Here is a 22,135-nt window from a genome sequence, read left to right as displayed (position 1 = left end):
ATTAACTCCTAAACCAATCAAACTTGTAATAGCAGCAACCTGTCACGTCACTGAAATGTAGTTAATGTCCCAATAAATAAATGCAATTAACGCTCGCGATTTCTTTAAAAATGATTTACCCAACAAGCAGCAAAAAGCAGCAGGAACTGAGGAAGTCTTTTCTTTTCTGCTAATTGGCTGAATTGAGAAATGTGGATATATAATTGCTTATAATAATATATAATTCATCTATTGGGACATTAATGTTTACTTTTGTTTCTGTTGTACATTTAGACTGTATTAGACTGAGCAGCCACAGGGGATTCATTATTTCTATTTCAGTTGATGAAAAAATGGACAACAACAAGTTGCCGTATCTTCATGACATTGGAACATCAGGAGTTGTACTGGGAAATACACACACACGTTGATTTCTAAATGTTGTGCCCATTAACCCTATGTATGCACTCTATAGTTATCATTAACGTGTTTGTGAAGATTCTCATTCATCCAGGTCATGGTCAAATCAACTGGACTTGCCGTGTTTTTCTTGAACATGTTTCACCAGTCATCCAACTGGCTTTCTCAATTCAGAATAAATTGGAAATAGGATCTTTTTTTGGGACTATATCCTCTGGACTGTTGCTCCAATCTGCATAATCTGTTTATCATAATCCACAAGGATGTCATGAAATTAGGTGTTGATTGTATTAGCAAGATTGGAGCTTTGAGGTGTTATTAAACCTTCAAGATAGAGGAGCCAAAACAGCATTGTATGTGTCTGACAATAGATGTCGCACCTCCACCTCTATTCAGACTTGGTTCTCAGTTTTTACATATAAAACCTCTATTGTACCAGTCGCTCTCCTGGTCTAGAATCTGCACTTCTTCAAACACGTGTCCTTTTTCCTATAGATGTAGGTACACGGCTGAGCAGGTCTGGACTGAGAATTAAAACAGGCCCTGGCATTTCAGTACACAGAGGCCCAAGTAGTCCACTAAATAGTGACTTTCTATGGCACCTTATAGAAGCCCCTCTGGCATTTGCCAGAACCCACAGATTGCCAGTCCGGCCTGTGGTTGAATCCTGACCAGCAGAGCTGACTCTCTTGTGCTGCGCCATATACTGGTTAAACTGTTGTTTGTTTCTGCCACATACAAATCAGAACTCCCCTCACTGCACTGAATACACAATGTTACTCTTCTTGTGCTTTGCGGTTGGGTCTTTAGGGTCAACTAGTTGCTGCCTCAATGTGTTGCCGGGTTTAAAGCAGATATTTTATAAACACCACATCCCTATCTGCTTTAAACCCAGTTTCAAAAGAGGTGTTAAAAAAGCCATATATGTAAATACTGAAAACACCGTGTGAATAGAGGTGGGGGTGCGACCTCTATTGTCAAGACACATACAATGCTGTTTTGGCTCCTCTCCCTGGAAGGTTTAATAACACAATCTTGCTAATACAACCAACACCTAATTTAATGACATCCTTGTGGATTATGATAAACAGATTATGCCAATTGGAAAAACATTCCAGAGGATATATTCCTGAAAAAAGAAACTATTTACAAGTTATTCTGAATTGAGAAAGCCAGTTGGATGACTGGTGAAACGTCTTGAAAGAAAAAAAACCAGCAGGTCCAGTTGATTTCCAGCTTATTTCTACAGAGAAGTTTCATTAACAGTTTCATCAGCTCCACTCATGGTACACTGGGAAATATTGGACATTAAGAGTTTCTCATGGTTCAGAGGAACCACAAATTCTAGCAGGTAAAACAGGATTTTTGACAGTTCTTCCATGAGTTCATATCTGGATTTTGTCTTTCTCTGTCCTATAGTCCTTCAAATACTTGTCTTCTCTCTGTTTCTATAACCCTTCTATCCATTGTGTCTCTTCCTGTCTCTGTCCTATAGTCTTTCCAACACTTGTCTTCTCTCTGTTTCTATAACCCTTCTATCCATTGTGTCTCTTCCCCTGTCGCTGTTTTATAGTCCAACACTTGTCTTCTCTCTGTGTCTATAGCCCTCCTATCCATTGCATCTCTTCCCGTCTCTGTCCTATAGTCCAACACTTGTCTATCCACTCTCTTCCCGTCTCTGTCCTATAGTCTAATACTTGTCTTCTCTTGTGTTCCTATAGCCCTTCTATACATTGCGTCGCTTCCCCTGTCTCTGTCCTATAGTTCTTCCAACACTTGTCTTCTTTGTGTTTCTCTAGCCTTTCTATCCATTCTCTTCCCCTGTCTCTGTGCTATAGCACTTCATGGCTCTGTCCTTGTTTCCAATAGTCTTTCTATCCATTTGGTGCCTTCTCTTGTTCACGGAAGACTTCCTCATGGTGTTGCACTTGTAACATTTCTCCCATCTGCTCATTGTTGCCCCTATAAGTGTATTTTATTTGCTCCTGGGACAGTCCAAAAACATGCCATTGTTTGCAGAGACTTGTGGTTAAGGAAAGGTCTAACGCAGGTCTTTGCTGCAAAATTCAAGGAGCTTTATTGTGACACGACATGTTTAGAGCCGAGCTCTTTTTCAAGTAGAATTCGGCTCGAAACATGTCGTGTCACAATAAAGCTCCTTGAATTTTGCAGCAAAGACCTGCGTTAGACCTTTCCTTAACCACCATTTTTCCTTGCTGATGACTATGCTACAGTACATTGGACCGGAGCAGTGGTTTAAGGTCAATTGTACTGAATTTTTCCTCACTTGATTTCCTATAAGCAATTGTTTACAGATCTTGGGATTGGGAAGTAGAGGAATACTTGATGGTATGTAGCTGCTTCAGCAATATTCCAAGTGGTTGATGGTGTAAACGCCATCATTGTTGCGCGAGTAGATGGCAGTTAAACGGTTACTCCAAAAGTCCTGACATCTCAATATGTTTAGGACAGTCACTCTAAGCAGTAACAGTATCTTCATACCAAAGCGGTGGGGGAAGTATGGTTCAAATCATATCTGATCTAGGCATGCATGGCTATCTTTTTCCCATGATCACCCATGTCAGACGAGAGTGAAGCAGTGAGGTGCTCATGGGAAGAAAAGCAAGAACAAATGGCGAAGCCAGCAGGACTCTATTATCCTCCCTTCTCCTCAGAAAGACGACACCATCCACTGGGCTCAACTGGCCAGACCTCTCATTTGTGGTATTGTACATTATTTATTTGCTGTTTCATCAATTTAATGAAATATTTCCATAATCAGATGCTCTTTATCCCATGTTACCCCCACCCCAGTCTTTTCTACAACACAACAAGACACAAAAAGATCTCCATTCATGCTCCACCAGCGAGAATCCTTCGACGATCTTCTCTGTGAGACCAGTTGTTTCTCTACCCAACAGTACAAAGGTTCTTCTGCCCAGAACCCTCCTAGTTAGAGCATCCCTCCGGCACAACAAGCTCTTTACCCACCAAATCTGCCTCCAAGAGAACTTCCCCACAGATCTCCCCAAGTGATACAAGGTATGCATGGATGAACCTCACCAACACTCCAATGAGTGTGGATTCCCTCGTGAGTCTCCTCAGGCTCAATGACAGTCCCTCAGTCCCTGGGACCTCTCAGAGCCCCCCCATTTGTAGTGCCAAGATTCCAACCCTCCTGGGCATTAAATTGGACGACGGTAGTGTTCCCTAAACACAGATAATTCCATAAAGTTCTAGCACTTGTCCATATGCACTCGCCCAGCAGATACTCCCTGTACTGTACACAAACCCAGGGTTACACACTCCCATGCACCTGTGCTCAGTGGAGTGTTACACACAAATTAACAGACACACAAATGCACAGACATGGTGTGTAACAGCACCAAGCACAATCCCACTGTGCTATGTACACACTCAAGTTTCACAACAAGCCCCCGAGGAGTGTTACACACAAAGGACATGATAAACACACACACACACACACATGTAGCACAAAGCATTGCACATACACACAGAGTGCTGCACTTGGCAACACGCACAATGTTATTCCATCAATTAGTGAATAATTAAAGAACAGGATTTTCCAGAACATTCAGCCACACCCTATTTAGCCTCCAATAGGAATGGTTGTGTATGTTGTAACGCACGGAAACCTTCGCACAAACACACACAGTGGGGGGCCTTGTTCCTTTTGTCTGTATTTATCAATGAGAGCAGCAATGGTCTGGTCGGGGGGCTCAGTCCCCAGATACCTACGTCTATTAAACTAACCCCATCATAGGGGAGCACAAGCCTCTCTGTACATCAATGGCAAAATGCCCAAAAGCTCTGGAATGTTCTCTATAAAATAGCTCAGAGGAAGTGCAGGAGCCGACTCCCAGAGGAGGCGAAGGATTACAATGAGCAGGCAGGAAAGGGATTAGAGCGTCAGCAGCAGGACGACTAATTACCGACAATCCCAAATAAACTCTCCCTAATCAGCAATTACTTTACATTTGCTTCTTAATCTGATTAACCCAACGGGACAGACAAACGGAGTGTATCACTGGACTCACACACGTGCACACACATGCGCGTGTCCTCTGGTCATGCACACACACGCTTCCTCTGGTCATGCACACACACGCTTCCTCTGGTCATGCACACACATACACACGCTTCCTCTGGTCATGCATGCATATACACACACGTGAGCACACACACACACGCTTCCTCTGGTCATGCATGCACATTCACACACATGAGCACGCATGCACATCAACACACACATGCGTCCTCAGGCCATGCACACACACACACAGTATTAGTGTTTCCCATAGAATTAGTGATTGTTCACTTACAGTCTGTTGGGCCAGTTAAAGGGCAAGTAAGACCAAGCCATGGAATCCTCACAACTCCCTGCCACCATCACGTATAAAAAGAGAGATTTCTTAAAGGGCCAGTAACACCATTTTTATTTGAAAATATCTGTAGGTTTCTGGTAGAGTTGTTGGGGGCAGATGATACACAGAAACAGGGCCTTTGTGTGGCAATCCAACCCCTTTTCTCTGTGGGGAGGGCTCTGGGTTATTGGCTGTTTTTGTATATAAATCTATATGTAAATGTATACAGCCATTTATTGTACAGCGCTGTGGAATATGTTGGCACTTTATAAATACATATAATATATACATACAGATAATATATTTATACAATAAATAAAAATGATGCCAGGGAAGCGTGTAGTTGCACAGGGCAGAAATAAATAGCACGTCAGGGCAAATACATTCATTTTTGTTTTGGTGTTACTGCTCCTTTAATATTATGTTTTATCTCATGCATCTAATTGGCCCGTAATTCCTCCAATCAGCGTCCAGTCATGGCTGAACCCAGACAAGATCAGACCTTTCTGTGGGATTCCATTGGCTGTAACACTAACAAGGGCCCCTGGTGCCAAGACCCAGTCCAAAGTCCGAGCCCAACTACATGATGGCACCTAAATAAATATGGCAAGTAGGAGGAGCTACAGACTTCTATTCTATTGTCCTCCCTCCAGAGGTTTCCAGGTTTGAGTGTGGAAATGGGCAGGAAAAAAGGATTTATCAGTCGGTGTGAAACACTGAGTAGCAGCTGAACTCTCACTGCCATACACCAGCCCCAGGGCCAGAAGCCGACGTTGAGTGGAACTGACAGTTTGCACTGCAGGCAACTGGTGTATGATGCAAAGGCTACAGCGGCTGGTGCACACCCAACGCTCAGCAAATCCTTCAGCACAGACTCATCAGCTTTCCACAAGTAACTGACTGTCTGCAACAGGGAAACAACAAGAGAGAGACGACCTACCCACAGGAAGTGACTGCAAGAGAAAGCCAATAGACACATGGAACAGGGGGAGCTTTAGGGTAGGGGGCGGGGCAGGAAGTCAGTAGAGAGATGGAACAGGAGGAGCTTTAGGGTAGGGGTCAGACGTCAGTAGAGAAATGGAACAGGAGGAGCTATAGGGCAGGGGACAGAAGTCAGTAGAGAAATGGAACAGGAGGAGCTATAGGGTAGGGGGCGGGGCAGGAAGTCAGTAGAGAGATGGAACAGGAGGAGCTTTAGGGTAGGGGTCAGACGTCAGTAGAGAAATGGAACAGGAGGAGCTATAGGGCAGGGGACAGAAGTCAGTAGAGAAATGGAACAGGAGGAGCTATAGGGTAGGGGGCGGGGCAGGAAGTCAGTAGAGAGATGGAACAGGAGGAGCTTTAGGGTAGGGGTCAGACGTCAGTAGAGAAATGGAACAGGAGGAGCTATAGGGCAGGGGACAGAAGTCAGTAGAGAAATGGAACAGGAGGAGCTATAGGGTAGGGGGCGGGGCAGGAAGTCAGTAGAGAGATGGAACAGGAGGAGCTTTAGGGTAGGGGTCAGACGTCAGTAGAGAAATGGAACAGGAGGAGCTATAGGGTAGGGGGCGGGGCAGGAAGTCAGTAGAGAGATGGAACAGGAGGAGCTTTAGGGTAGGGGTCAGACGTCAGTAGAGAAATGGAACAGGAGGAGCTATAGGGTAGGGGACAGAAGTCAGTAGAGAAATGGAACAGGAGGAGCTATAGGGTAGGGGGCGGGGCAGGAAGTCAGTAGAGAGATGGAACAGGAGGAGCTTTAGGGTAGGGGTCAGACGTCAGTAGAGAAATGGAACAGGGCTATAGGGTAGGGGACAGAAGTCAGTAGAGAAATGGAACAGGAGGAGCTATAGGGGGCAGGACAGGAAGTAAGAGAGATTGAACAGAAGGAGCTTTAGGGTAGGGGGTGGAGCAGGAAGCCAGTAGAGAGATGGAACAAGAAAAGGTCAAGAGCCAATTAGAACTGTACTATAGGGGTGTGGCCTGCTTGTACCACCATCAAAAGGTTCTGTCTCATTCACATGGTTCCTGAGTCTCACTGAAACCCCCAGAGGCATGCAGAGACCCACTCACACAGCCAGACTTACATACACAGCTAGGCATACGTATGGAGTACAGTCTCACTCACATACTGAAGTACACACTCACCTAGTCCCACTCACATACCCAGGCATATGTACAGTGTGCACTCACACACTCACCCAGTTGCACACACCAATTGTGTCACTCATGGCCAGACACACGTAGGGAGTGTCACACACACACACAACTCTATAAATAAGCGCTCCTCCTGCTGCCCCCGTCACTGTTCCTCCAGCCAGGAGGGCTTGTCACTGGCCCGACTGCTCAGCTTGATGTTGAACTGCTGCAGGGAGGCCTCCAGTTGCTGCTGATTGCCAGCGAAGTACGAGGAGATGGCATTATGGAAGAGCAGGAGCTGCTTGCGCATCACTTTCACCTGCAGGGGGACAAACAGCAGCGGGTCACAATCTTGCCAAATTCCAGCACCCTCACTGGCTCTGGTACCAGATCAATTGGGGCCACTCAATAGGACATGCCCACTCACTGGCTCTGGTACCAGATCAATTGGGGCCACTCAATAGGACATGCCCACTCACTGGCTCTGGTACCAGATCAATTGGGGCCACTCAATAGGACACTCACTGGCTCTGGTACCAGATCAATTGGGGCCACTCAAATTGGGGCCAACTGGAAAGGACCATGCCCACTCACTGGCTCTGGTACCAGATCAATTGGGGCCACTCAATAGGACATGCCACTCACTGGCTCTGGTACCAGATCAATTGGGCCACTCAATAGGACACTCACTGGCTCTGGTACCAGATCAATTGGGGCCACTCAATAGGACACTCACTGGCTCTGGTACCAGATCAATTGGGGCCACTCAATAGGACACTCACTGGCTCTGGTACCAGATCAATTGGGGCCACTCAATAGGACACTCACTGGCTCTGGTACCAGATCAACTGGGGCCACTCAATAGGACATTCACTGGCTCTGGTACCAGATCAACTTGGGGCCACTCAATAGGACATGCCCCACTCACTGGCTTCTGGTACCAGATCAATTGGGGCCACTCAATAGGACATGCCCACTCACTGGCTCTGGTACCAGATCAATTGGGGCCACTCAAATAGGACACCTCACTGGCTCTGGTACCAGATCAATTGGGGCCACTCAATAGGACACTCACTGGCTCTGGTACCAGATCAATTGGGGCCACTCAATAGGACACTCACTGGCTCTGGTACCAGATCAATTGGGGCCACTCAATAGGACACTCACTGGCTCTGGTACCAGATCAATTGGGGCCACTCAATAGGACACTCACTGGCTCTGGTACCAGATCAATTGGGGCCACTCAATAGGACACTCACTGGCTCTGGTACCAGATCAACTGGGGCCACTCAATAGGACATTCACTGGCTCTGGTACCAGATCAATTGGGGCCACTCAATAGGACATGCCCACTCACTGGCTCTGGTACCAGATCAATTGGGGCCACTCAATAGGACACTCACTGGCTCTGGTACCAGATCAATTGGGGCCACTCAATAGGACACTCACTGGCTCTGGTACCAGATCAACTGGGGCCACTCAATAGGACATGCCCACTCACTGGCTCTGGTACCAAAACTTCCCCTGGCCCGTTCTATAGACAAACAACCTCCATGGCGCAAGCCAATAGGGTTGACCCTGTAGTTCTGACACCCCAGAGATTCCAGCCCATGCACTGAGCAATCTCCCATGTTCCATTAGCTCTGGGGTCCCTCACTGAGCCGAGTACAGAAACACGGTCTGTTGGAGGACGGTCTGTTTGGGGGGAGACTGACCTTGTTCTCCTGTAGGAAGCGCAGTTTGATAGTGACGTCCCCCCTCAGCTTCTCGTATTTGACGCGGTGCGACTGGAAGTTCTGTTGTGCGACCTCCATACGACACAATGTGGCTGAATCCCGCGGCCCCAAACTCAGCTCCTCCAGGTCGGCCCGATAAGCATCAAACTCCAGTCTGAAACATACAGTTGTGTTACATATTTATACACTCATGTACAGTTACACACACACTCATGTACAGTTACACACACACACACACTCATGTACAGTTACACACAGACACACACATGTACAGTTACACACACACTCATGTACAGTTACACACACTCATGTACAGTTACACACACACTCATGTACAGTTACACACACACACACACTCATGTACAGTTACACACAGACACACACATGTACAGTTACACACACACTCATGTACAGTTACACACACACACACACTCATGTACAGTTACACACAGACACACACATGTACAGTTACCGATAGAGGGGAATGTCACACAATCACGTGACAGCACAACGCACCTTGCAGTCTCATACAGTTTGACAGTCATCAACGTGTCCTCCATGGTTTTATTAACGAGAGTGTTGATACTGGACACAAAGAAATTGACCGCCCCGAGGAGCGTCTCCCCATTCTTACACAGCAGTTTCTGGGTCTCTGCGTTGTACCCAAACTCCTCCTGTCATTGCAGGGGTTAAAAACAAGGAAAAGAAACATCAAAGAGAGGAGCCAAATGTAGGAAAGTATTAAGGGGACAATTGACACTTAAAGGGGAAGTATAACTGAACTGATAATTACTTTCTGTTTCTGTTTATCTTATGCAATTAAGGAACATAGAAGATTAAACATTGTGTTCTGTTTCTAAAGTGATCAATTTACTCCTCTCCCCCATGCAGTCCCGGACCGACAATATGTCAGTTCGGGCAATTTCCCGAAGGGCCGCTCCATTTTTCTGTGAAATGGGCCGCTTCTGCTTTATGGCGATTTGAGGTAGAGAGATTTACAGCGTGCACCCTGTGATTCTCCTTCACAGACACACGAAGCACCTGCGTGTTCCTTCCTCCTCCCTCCTCCTAAGATCAGTCAGGAAGGCAAAGTCCCTCTGATTGGCCAGCAGACGGGGTGGGAGGTGTCGGAGAGTTCCCGTGCTGTTTCAGGAAGCTCCTAGGAGAGGTAGGGGTGTCTGTGTTTGTGTCTCTGTGTCTCTCTGTGTTTGTGTCTCTGTGTGTTTCCCTGTGTTTGTGTGTGTCTCTCTGTGTTTTTGTGTGTGTGTGTTTCTCTGTGTTTGTGTCTCTTTGTGTGTCTGTGTGTTTCTCTGTGTTTGTGTCTCTTTGTGTGTCTGTGTGTTTCTCTGTGTTTGTGTGTCTTTTTGTGTGTGTGTCTCTGTGTGTGTTTCTCTGTGTTTGTGTATCTGTGCATCTCTCTGTGTTTGTGTGTCTCTTTGTGTGTGTGTGTGTTTGTGTCTGTGTGTGTGTATGTTTACACGTGTGCTGCTTGGGCTGCTTTTTGCTCCCAGTCCGGCTCTGCCCCATGTATTAATGTTAACTGTCTTTTAAACTAAAGATTGATAGGAACCCCAATACTGTGTCTGTGTGATATTAAAGGGGAAATGACAGGGGAGGGTACATGTATATATTTATAGGGCAGGTCTCAGTGAGTGAATCCTCACACTCAAGGGCTGACTCACCTGCAGTTCAGGGGACTTCTGGCTCAAGTCAGAGAAGGCATCACCGAGGGCCCTCTGAGTCTGCACCAGGCTGTAGAAGTGAGCAGTGAGGGCCCGGGCCAGGTGTAGGACCCCCTCGTACTTGCGCTTGGTGTCCCTCAGAAGCTCTATCTGAGTTTCCAGCTCCAGGTCGACAGTGCGAGTGCCCCGGCCAAAGCGCTCAGAGATCATCTGCTTGGTGCACTGAGACAGGGGGAGATGATAAAGAGAGGGTCCAGCAGAGAGCACAGGCAGCACAGGGTTAAACACAAACACGCAGGGTTAATGGATAATAGGAAAGGGATATACAGGTCAATGTACGGTGGCTCAGAAGCAGGATTTGCTAGTGACAGTATAGAACAGACTCTTACTTTATAAGTGTTTATTCCCCACTTCTTCACAAGATCAAACTTCTCCACAGCTAAACCTCTGTTGAGTTCCTCAGAGGTGAGAGCAGAGTGTGAGGAGCACTGCTGAGACATGGCCCCTGGGAACAGAACACAGCCAGCATCACTACTATTACTACTACTACTACTACTAATGCTACTACTGCTACTGCTATTACTACTACTAATGCTACTACTGCTATTACTACTACTACTCCATCAACTACTACTCATCATAAACACAAGCCCCTTACTGTCCTCAATACTAATGTGACCCTCATACTCACACACAGGCCTCACTTATATTCACTCACTGCTATCAATATACATTGCAGTATCCACTCCAGCCACTAGAGGGGTCCCAAGGAGGTATCGCGAGTGACTATACACACACACACACACACACAGACACATATACTGTACATACATATATATATATATATATATACACACACACTCAGGCCCAATGATGGGAGGGGGAAACGTAAGTAGTTGCCGTTTTCCTTGTGGGAAGAGCCAGTGTCCTACCTGGGAGCGGCTCCTGATTGGCTATCCTGAATGCAGCGGATGGGGAGGGAGAGATGATTGGAGCACTAGGATAGGGGTCAGCAGGCGCTACTGATTAGGGGTTTGTGTTAGACAAATAAAGGAAGAAAGGTAACACAACAGGGAGCAATGAGAGGAAGGAATGTACCAATGTAAGGAGAGCAGAGGTGGTACGGGCATTAGATGGGCAGCAGAGGGGTCAGGAAACAACGCAGGACACACAGGGTGGGGGGGGCAGTTGGTAGAAAGAGACAAAGGGCAGTGGGAGCAGAGGGATAGGACAGGGGCAGTTGGGTGAGGAGAGAGGGGTGGGTAATGGCCAGGGAAATACACATCAGAGAGGGAGAGGGGGGTTAGAACAAGGAATGGAAGAGATACACAGCACAGTGATCTGTCACAATGGAGTGTTAGTGAATGAAACAATGAAACATGAACAACAGGACTCCAGGAACAGCATGACATCACATCAGGAACACTCAGAGATACCCATATATAGTCTTTACACTATTATATCTCAACTGTCTCCCCTTGTGCTGTCTAATGGTACACCCCAGAGCAGTGTAGGGGACTAAACCATTGATATATAGTGAGGGACTATACCATTGATATATAGTGGGGGACTATACCATTGATATATAGTGGGGGACTATACCATTGATATATAGTGGGGGACTATACCATTGATATATAGTGGGGGACTATACCATTGATATATAGTGGGGGACTATCCCATTGATATATATAGCGGGGGACTATACCATTGATATATAGTGGGGGGGCTATACCATTGATATATATAGCGGGGGACTATACCATTGATATATAGTGGGGGGGCTATACCATTGATATATAGTGGGGGGGCTATACCATTGATATATAGCGGGGAACTAATACCATTGATATATAGCGGGGGACTATACCATTTATATAGTGGGGGGTTATACCATTGATATATAGTGGGGGACTATCCCATTGATATATAGTGGGGGACTATACCATTGATATATAGCGGGGGACTATACCATTGATATATAGTGGGGACTATCCCATTGATATATATAGCGGGGACTATACCATTGATATATAGTGGGGGGGCTATACCATTGATATATAGTGGGGGGGCTATACCATTGATATATAGCGGGGAACTATACCATTGATATATAGCGGGGGACTATACCATTTATATAGTGGGGGGTTATACCATTGATATATAGTGGGGGACTATCCCATTGATATATAGTGGGGGACTATACCATTGATATATAGTGAGGGACTATCCCATTGATATATAATGGGGGACTTTACCATTGATATATATAGCGGGGGACTAAACCATTGACATATAGTGGGGGACTTTACCATTGATATATATAGCGGGGGACTAAACCATTGATATATAGTGGGGGACTATACCATTGATATATAGTGGGGGACTTTACCATTGATATATATAGCGGGGGACTAAACCCATTGATATAATAGTGGGGGACTATACCATTGATATATAGTGGGGGACAATACCATTGATATATAGTGGGGACTATACCATTGATATATAGTGGGGGACTATCCATGATATATAGCGGGGCTATACCTTGATATATAGCGGGGACGCTATACCATTGATATATAGCGGGGGACTATACCATTGATATATAGTGCGGGGCTATACCATTGATATATAGCTGGGGGACGTATACCATGATATATAGTGGGGACTATACCATTGATATATAGTGGGGACTATACCATTATAGCGGGGATATACCATGATATATATGGGGACTATACCATTGATATATAGTGGGGGACTATACCATTGAATATATGGGGATATACCATTGATATATAGTGGGGGACTATACCATTGATATATATATGGGACTATACCCATATATATAGTGGGGACTAAACCATTGATATATAGTGGGACTATACCATTGATATATAGTAATAGGGGGACTATACCATTGATATATAGTGGGGACTATACCATTGATATATAGCGGGGCATACCAATTGATATATAGCGGGGACTATACCATTGATATATAGTGGGGGACTATACCATGATATATAGTGGACATATACCATTGATATATAGCGGCTATACCATTGATATATAGCGGGGGAACTATACCATTGATATATAGTGGGGGACTATACCATTGATATATAGTAGGGGAGAAAAGAAAAGGCAACAGATGGAGGAAGAGAATCCTCCTATAACCTTTATCTACTACATAAGGACACATCACACAAATGGGCGGAGGGATACCCTGAATTAAAGGGGAGCTTCACCTTTCACGTAACTTTTAGTATGTTATAGAATGGCCAGAAAAGCAACTTTTCAATTGGTCTTCATTATTTATTTATTTTTATAGTTTTTGAGTTATTTGCCTTTTTCCTCTGACTCTTTGCAGCTACTGCAACTTTGTATTCCTCATCTTTCTATTCAGGCCTCTCCTATTCATATTCCAGTCTCTTATTCACATCAGGGAATGGTTACTGGGGCAATTTGCACCCTAGCAACCAGATGGGTGAAATTACAAACTGGAGAGCTGCAGAATAAAAAGCTAAATAAGTCAAAAACCACATATAATAAAAACCAATTGCAAATTGTCTCAGAACATCTCTCTATATATCAACAGTTAACTGAATGGTGAACACCCCCTTTTAGTACATATATTAGTGCCCACACTCCTCTCTAGAACCCCATTTACCCACCAGAACAGCTGCTCCCTATGCGCTGCTCCTCCTCCTCCTCCTGCTTCACCCCACACTTATACACTGATACTCCCACATCAAGTCTACACACACACACACACACACACACACACACTTGTAATAGTAGAACAAACCAATACTCCCAATTCCTTACTAATACTAATATCTCTTTGTTTCTGTTAGGGTCTGACAAAAGTCAGAAATAGTCATTTTCACAGTGTTTATCCCAAAAGAAGAAGTGGAAATAAAAGCACCGCACAGACACTCTCTTAATTCTATAGTCACCCGTTATTATCTCATTATCCACCACCAGATACATTCACATCAGGGATAAGGGATTACTAAACTGGCCTAAACTGGAATTATTTCAATTCTATGTAATCAAAGTTATATAATAAATAGTCCTTATATACAGTGTAATGTCCCCTGTATGAATTCCTAGGAGGGGAACCACAGGGATCCTCAATTAATAAAGTGCAGTGCAAATAAGTGAAGGACCAAATTAATTATAACCTTAAAAATTACCATTTCATTGTGCAAATCCAATCAAAATTCATCCATGTAAAGTGCCGTGCAATAAATACCCCTATAATAAATATCCCCAATTAATTAAAAATGGTAGTAAGATAATAATTATTTCATGTGACCAACCCCAATACGAGATACAATTAATACCACTTGCTCCAGTTCATGAAAACAGACAGCACAGCCAATCACAGAATTCCAGCACAACATTCCATTGGCTGCAGAGACAAATCACACAAGGAATACAACAATTAAAGGAAAAGGCCCATCCCACTGGGTGGAGTAAGAAAATAAAGAGGCCGGTGACTATAAGGAGGAAAAGGCCCATCCCATTAGGAGGAGTCAGGAAATAAAGAGGCCGGTGACTATAAGGAGGGGGTCCATCCAATTAGGAGGAGTCAGGAAATAAAGAGGCTGGTGACTATAAGGGGGCCCCATTGGGGGGATAGGGGGGCCCTATAAGGAGGGGGCCCATCCCATTAGGAGGAGTCAGGAATAAAGAGGCTGGTGACTATAAGGAGGCCCCATCCCATTAGAGGAGTCAGGAAATAAAGAGGCTGGTGAGAGGGGCCCATCCCATTAGCAGGAAATAAAGAGTGTGACTAAAGGAGGGGGCCCATCCCATTAGGAGGAGTCAGGAAATAAAGAGGCTGGTGACTATAAGGAGGGGGCCCATCCCATTAGGAGGAGTCAGGAAATAAAGAGGCTGGTGACTATAAGGAGGGGGCCCATCCCATTAGGAGGCACCACAGAATAGGAGAATTAGTGCAGATCCCACAGGCCAGACACCATGTTGTGCTATAGATGAGAGAAAAGAAAGAATGGAAACCTTGTGTCTGTGCATGTGGGGACCACACTCCAATGTAGTTAGGGTTAAACTGCACCGCCGGTGTCACGTAACGTGTGACGTATGACCAACTAGCACACACCGGGAAATACCACACCTTTAAGAGGGGTTTACACAGGGGTTTATTTCCGATATACAACAAACAGTAGATCAGGAACACGGCATTAGCATGTGAACTCCCCCAAGTCCCAAAACACTCCTGGTCCGAAATAAAGAGCCTCCCTTGGAGCAATCCACTCCAAGATGCACACGCCCTCCAGGCAAATCCAAATCCAAAGTCAGGGAGTTCCTTTGGGCAATTTCAAAGGGGTAAGGAGCAAAGTGCCTTTGGGTGAATCCACAGAATAACCATACCTCGAGGGGATCCAGGTATAAACAGTCCTCTGGGAGGTAGGGAGATCCAAACTGTTGGAGGGAGTCTTCTTGCCTCAGCTAGGATAAACTCCAAGGAACCGCAGAGGAGGGTGACCTGCCGCAGCCAGGTTACACCCCAGACGAACAACAACAACAACTCTCTAGCCCTCCCCTCTGGTATACCTGGCCTTTTCCCCACCCCCTCGGGTTGATTGGCTGGGAGGCCGGCCTTGCTTCTGGTTAACCCCACCCAAGCAGGTCTGATTGGCAGGGGCCCTGCTGCATCATTAGGGGAGGGGGAAATACCTTGGAGGGGGTTGTCCAGCTCTTCTGGAGGGCTATCCTGGGAGCTCCTTTGTTTAAAGCTTTTTGGCGGGAAAGTAGAACAAAGAAGAAACACCATCTTGGATTGTATGTGTACTAGTCAATTAGCTATGGATAAAATGGGACCAGTAGAAGGGGATTTTGGTCACACTCAGTATTTGTCACAGCCGGTTCTAAACAAAACCAGATAACCAGCCTGTGAGTTCCAAATATGATCAAGAAACCATGTCCCACTGTGGGACCTATTCACATGATCCAGTGACAATCAATGTTCTTATCCACCAGTGAGCAGGGCCTCCTCCTAAACCAAACTGTCAGCTCACTGCCCTACTGCCACTGCATGTGCCCCCAGAAACCAAATACCCAACCGGGTCACCCCTCTCACATCTGCTACATCATGTCTATTCTATCAGCCCTTTCTCTTGCACCATCAGCCTCAGCCTCAGCACTCTAATGCTCATTACTCTAACCAATCCCACCCTCAGCAACAGCACCGGCCAAGCCAACTGCACTGCCCTCCATGTGCGAACGGCTTAACTCAGTGTGTGCTCACATACGCCAAGCACCGGAGTGGAAACCACTAGAGGAGAGCAGCCAACAGGTACCTGCCCAGCACCCCTCTTTCATTGCACCATAGGCAGGTGCCTCTTCTGCCTACCCAGCCCTGTTCAGCAATGTTTCCTCATAACTGATCCCTTCCATTCCCTTTATCAGCTTAGTCACTCTTCTCTCTACTTTCTCTATTTCATTACTGCCCCCCTTATATATTTATGTATAGTGATCATATCCCCCTTATATATTTATATATAGTGATCATATCCCCTTATATATTTATATATAGTGATCATATCCTCCTTATATATTTATATAGTGATAATTTCCCCTTATATATTTATATATAGTGATCATATCCCCTTATATATTTTATATATAGTGATCATATCCCCCTTATATATTTATATATAGTGATCATATCCTTTATATATTTATATATATGATCATACCCTCTTATATATTTATATATAGTGATCATATCCCCCTTTATATTTATACATAGTAATCATATCCCCTTATATATTTATATATAGGATCATGCCCCTAATATATTTATATATATGATCATATCCCCCTTATATATTTATAATATGATCATATCCCCCTTATATAAATTTATAATAGTGATCATATTCCCTTATATATTTATATATATAGTGATCATATTCCCTTATATATTTATATATAGTGATCATATCCCCTTAATATTTATATATAGTGAAATATCCCCTATATATTATTATATAGTGATCATATCCCCTTATATATTTATATATAGTGATTCATATCCTCATATATTATATATAGTATCATATCCCCCTATAATTTATATATAGTGATCATATCCCCCTTATATTTATAATATATGATCATATCCCCCTTATATATTTTATATATAGTGATCATATCCCTTATATTATTAATATATAGTGATCATATCCCCCTTATATATTTATATATAGTGATCATATATATATTTATATATAGTGATCATATCCCCCTATTATATTTATATATAGTGATCATATTCCCTTATATATTTATATATATATGATCATATTCCCTTATATATTTAATATAGTGATCATATCCCCTTTATATTTATATATAGTGAACATATCCCTATATATTATATATAGTGACATATCCCCTTTATAATTTATATATAGTATCATATCCCCCTATATATTTATATATATGATCATAGTGATCATATCCCCTTATATATTTATATATAGTGATCATATCCCCCCTTATATATTTATATATAGTGATCATATCCCCCTTATATATTTATATATAGTATCATATCCCTTATATATTTATATATAGTGATCATATCCCCTTATAATTATATATAGTGATCATATATATTATATATAGTGATCATATCTCCTTATATATTTATATATAGTGATCATTATCCCCTTATATATTTATATATAGTGATCATATCCCCTTATATATTTATATATAGTGATCATATCCCCTTATATATTTATATATAGTGATCATATCCCCTTATATATTTATATATAGTGATCATATCCCCTTATATATTTATATATAGTGATCACCAGTAGAAGTGCAGATCATTGTATAACACACACACAGTGACATTATGAAGTTACATGTTGTGTAATGTCAGGAAATATTGTGCCCAGTTGAGTGAAGAATAAAATAGGAGAGCAGGAGCGTATGATTCTCTCTATAATACATACTCCCAGTGCCTCTATGTTGGGGTACATTTAGTGGTTACCCCCAGCTGCAATGAGGCTCTGAGTGGGCAGCTCTATACTTCTATCCCTCACTCTGTGTGCACTTTATATTTCACTTATACAATCCTTCCATTACCCAGTGGCACTAAGACCGTTACGTTGCCACGCCCTCTTGGCAATGGGAGTGGCCTAATGGTGTCTATAACAGGTAAGTACTTTTAGCTTTTACAGTATTGTTACCTTTAATAGTACCAGTGGGAATGATCCCCTCTGTGGTGCCACCATAACCCCCCGATACGATACTCGTCTCATTGAGATTGGGACCAGAGACCATAACCTGCTGCAGATCCTGCCAGGGAAAGAAAGGGTTAATCTTTCAGACTCGCCACACTTTCTTGTTACAGTGATGAGCCTCACAACAGGACCCCTTGTTAAATAGCAGCACAACATTAGCAATGCACCGGTCTCAATGAATCCTGGGAAATGAATCACAGAGAATCCCATCCAGCCCCTGACCTTTGTTGATATTAACATGTTCCAGTCTCTTTTGAATTTCCTCATGTGAGAACCATGCAATTAGTTGTATTACTAGAATTAGGGCTATTAAGAAGAAAACCTTCATTAATTGGTTCCTCATTTGTGTAGACAGATGAAAAATAACAGTTCAGAATCTCTGCTTTTTTTCTGTTCTCATCTGACCCCCCTCCCCTGATATTAAAGGCCACGCCCCTTCCTGCTTCAATTGTTTACTATTTATATAATATATAAAATATATTCCTCGCTGCAATTCCCTCTCCATCTCAATGTGTCTAATGTGAATGCAGTAAAGGCTTGTCCCCCTTCCCCAGAAATAAAGACTCTTTCCAATTACTTTCATTATCTATTTGTGGTTCTTTTTTCTAATACTCTAATACTGAAGTGTGAAGATTCATTGTGAAGCAGCTGTAGAAAGGGGGTCAGTGACCCTGTCACTAAACTGATCCATTAGTTGATCCATTTCTTTGTCCCTGCTGAGCAGAATCCCTGAGTTGTACTAAAGGGGTTGTTTCCCTTTAACTGTTAGTGTGATGTACAGAGGGATATTCTGAGACAATTTACAATTGGTTTTCATTTTTTATTATTTGTGCTTTTTGACTTATTTAGCTTTTTATTCAGCAGATCTCCAGTTTGCAATTTCAGCCATCTGGTTGCTAGGGACCAAATTCCCCTAACAACCATGCACTGATTTGAATAGAAGAGACTGGAATATGAATAGGAGAGGCCTGATTATAAAACTGAGGAATAGCAAGTAGCAATGACAATAACTTTGTAGCCTCGCAGCTTTTTTGATGGGGTCAGTGACCCTCATTTGAAAGTGGGAAAGAGTCAGAAGAAAAAAGGCAAATAGTTAAACATACTAACAGTTTAAACATGGAGCGCCCCTTTAAAGGCAGGGTGTGCCATTAACTTACCTGCCCCTGTGAGTGAGCGTGAGACCCACTTACCTGCTGCAGGAACCTGCCACTCATGTGACTGAGCCCATTTATAATGGTACAAGCACTCCCAACTGGTTTCTATCCAAACCTGGGACAGACCATTATATGGGGGAGGTCAGTGACCCACCTGCTCCAGACTCTCATCCAGGGCCCCAGACACCCCATTCCTGCTGATAGCGATTTCCATAGTGGCAGCTTTGCTCATCATTCCATCAGACATTGTTATCCTGCGGGAATGGGGGGGGAGAATAAAGACAGTTACACCCACTGGGACCAACTGTGAGCCAATGAGACAGGACGGAAGTGCCAAGTATCAGTACAGGAAGTTGGTGGGGGAGGGTACAGTTAGTGGGGGGGGGGACAGTTGGTGGGGGAGGGGACAGTTTGTGGGGGAGGGAAGAGTTTGTGGGGGGAGGGGACAGTGAGTGGGAGGAGGGGACAGTGAGTGGGAGGAGGGGACAGTGAGTGGGGGAAGGGGACAGTGAGTGGGGGGGGACAGTGAGTGGGGGAGGGGACAGTGAGTGGGGGAGGGACAGTGAGTGGGGGAGGGACAGTGAGTGGGGGGAGGGACAGTGAGTGGGGGGAGGGGAGTGAGTGGGGGAGGGGACAGTGAGTAGGAGGAGGGGGAGAGTGAGTGGGGGAGGGGAGTGAGTGGGGGAGGGGAGAGAGTGAGTGGGGGAGGGAGAGTGAGTGGGGGGGAGAGTGAGTGGGAGGGAGGGGACAGTGGAGTGGGAGGGGACAGTGAGGGGGGAGGGACAGTGAGGGGGGGAGGGACAGTGAGTGGGAGGAGGGACAGTGAGTGGGAGGAGGGGACAGTGAGTGGGGGAGGGGAGTGAGTGGGGAGGGGACAGTGAGTGGGGGGGATGGGGGGGGAGAGTGAGTGGGGGGGAGGGGAGAGTGAGTGGGAGGAGGGGAGAGTGAGTGGGGGGGGGACAGTGAATGGGGGAGGGGACAGTGAGTGGGGGGGAGGGGACAGTGAGGTGGGGGGAGGGGACAGTGAGTGGGGGAGAGTGAGTGGAGGAGGGGAGAGTGAGTGGAGGAGGGGGAGAGTGAGTGGGGAGGGGACAGTGAGTGGGAGGAGGGGACAGTGAGTGGGGAGGGACAGTGAGTGGGGAGGGGGACAGTGAGTGGGAGGAGGGGACAGTGAGTGGAGGAGGGGACAGTGAGTAGGGGAGGGGACAGTCAGTGGGGGAGGGGACAGTGAGTGGGGGAGGGGACAGTCAGTGGGGGGAGGGGACAGTGAGGTGGGCGGAGAGAACAGTGAGTGGGGGGAGGGAGAGTGACGTGGGGAGGGACAGTGAGTGGGGGAGGGAGGACAGTGAGTGGGGGAGGGACAGTGAAGTAGGGGAGGGGACAGTGAGTGGGGGAAGGGGGCAGTGAGTGGGGGAAGGGACAGTGAGGTGGGGGGAGGGGACAGTGAGTGGGGGAAGGGGACAGTGAGTGGGGGAGGGGACGGTGAGTGGGGGAGGGACAGTGAGTTGGGGAGGGGACGGTGAGTGGGGGAGGGACGGTTGAGTGGGGGAGGGGACGGTGAGTGGGGGGAGGGGACAGTGAGTCGGGGGAGAGAACAGTGAAGTGTGGGGGAGGGGAGAGTGAGTGGGGGAGGGGACAGTGAGTGGGGGAGGGACAGTGAGTGGGGGAGGGGACAGTGAGTGGGGAGGGACAGTGAGTAGGGGGAGGGGACAGTGAGTAGGGGGGAGGGGACAGTGAGTGGGGGAGGGGACAGTGAGTGGGGAGGGGACAGTCAGTGGGGGGAGGGGAGAGTGAGAAGGGGAGAGTGAGTGGGGTGGGGACAGTGAGTGGGGGAAGGACAGTGAGTGGGGAGGACAGTGAGTGGGGAGGGGACAGTGAGTGGGGGAGGGGACAGTGAGTAGGGGGAGGGGACAGTGAGTAGGGGGAGGGGACAGTGAGTAGGGGGAGGGACAGTGAGTGGGGGAGGGACAGTGAGTGGGGGAGGGACAGTCAGTGGGGGGAGGGGAGTTGAGAAGGGGAGAGTGAGTGGGGGTGGGGACAGTGAGTGGGGGAAGGGACAGTGAGTGGGGGAGGGGACGGTGGAGTGGGGAGGGACAGTAGGGTAGAAATGAGAGGAGAAGCAGAAGAGCAATATAAGACGTAAGGGTCAGACAGACAAAACTACAGGTTTATATCTCAGGCCTCACATAGTCTCCGGTATTTCCGGTGCGTCGAGCCCTCCAGTTCCTCCCCCAGCGCTGCCCAATAACCGCTGCTTCTCCCGTCCCCTCTCTCTCAGGGGCCCCGGTCACGTGTAACTAGAGGGTCACATGACTGCGCTGTGACAGGAGCCGGACAATCACGTGACTATCGCGAGAACTCAGTTAT

The 22,135-nt window shown here is 45.7% G+C and overlaps 1 protein-coding gene across 3 annotated transcripts; it reads right to left on the bottom strand.

Annotated features, from left to right (window-relative positions):
* Positions 1-3,117: 3,117 nt before the first annotated feature.
* LOC108709065 (arfaptin-2) lies at positions 3,118-22,089 on the bottom strand. 3 transcript variants are annotated; one of them, XM_041584692.1, is made up of 8 exons: positions 21,955-22,089; positions 19,923-20,022; positions 18,561-18,669; positions 10,707-10,822; positions 10,318-10,539; positions 9,152-9,309; positions 8,615-8,789; positions 3,118-7,218 (listed from the first exon to the last, which is right to left on the bottom strand). In XM_041584692.1, coding segments are annotated over exons 1-8 (1,038 nt in total). In that variant the 5' UTR covers positions 21,957-22,089; the 3' UTR covers positions 3,118-7,062. The 3 variants fall into 3 exon arrangements, with proteins under 3 accessions (XP_041440626.1, XP_041440627.1, XP_041440628.1); XM_041584693.1 differs by lacking the exons at positions 18,561-18,669; positions 19,923-20,022; positions 21,955-22,089 and adding an exon at positions 15,724-15,779; XM_041584694.1 differs by lacking the exons at positions 18,561-18,669; positions 19,923-20,022; positions 21,955-22,089 and adding an exon at positions 11,250-11,342.
* Positions 22,090-22,135: the final 46 nt, after the last annotated feature.

This window comes from Xenopus laevis, chromosome 2S (assembly GCF_017654675.1).
Source record: "Xenopus laevis strain J_2021 chromosome 2S, Xenopus_laevis_v10.1, whole genome shotgun sequence".
NCBI lineage: Eukaryota > Metazoa > Chordata > Amphibia > Anura > Pipidae > Xenopus > Xenopus laevis.
The sequence above is the reverse complement of the archived record's forward strand: the minus strand, read 5'-3'. Positions and strand labels throughout refer to the sequence as shown.

Excerpts from the sequence above, each read along its gene's own strand:
- LOC108709065 (XM_041584692.1), bottom strand. Across the intron at positions 9,310-10,317 it reads AGAAGTCCCCTGAACTGCAG|GAGGAGTTTGGGTACAACGC; the intron begins GTGAGTCAGCCC and ends CTGCAATGACAG. Across the intron at positions 7,219-8,614 it reads GCTTCCTACAGGAGAACAAG|GTGAAAGTGATGCGCAAGCA; the intron begins GTCAGTCTCCCC and ends GTCCCCCTGCAG.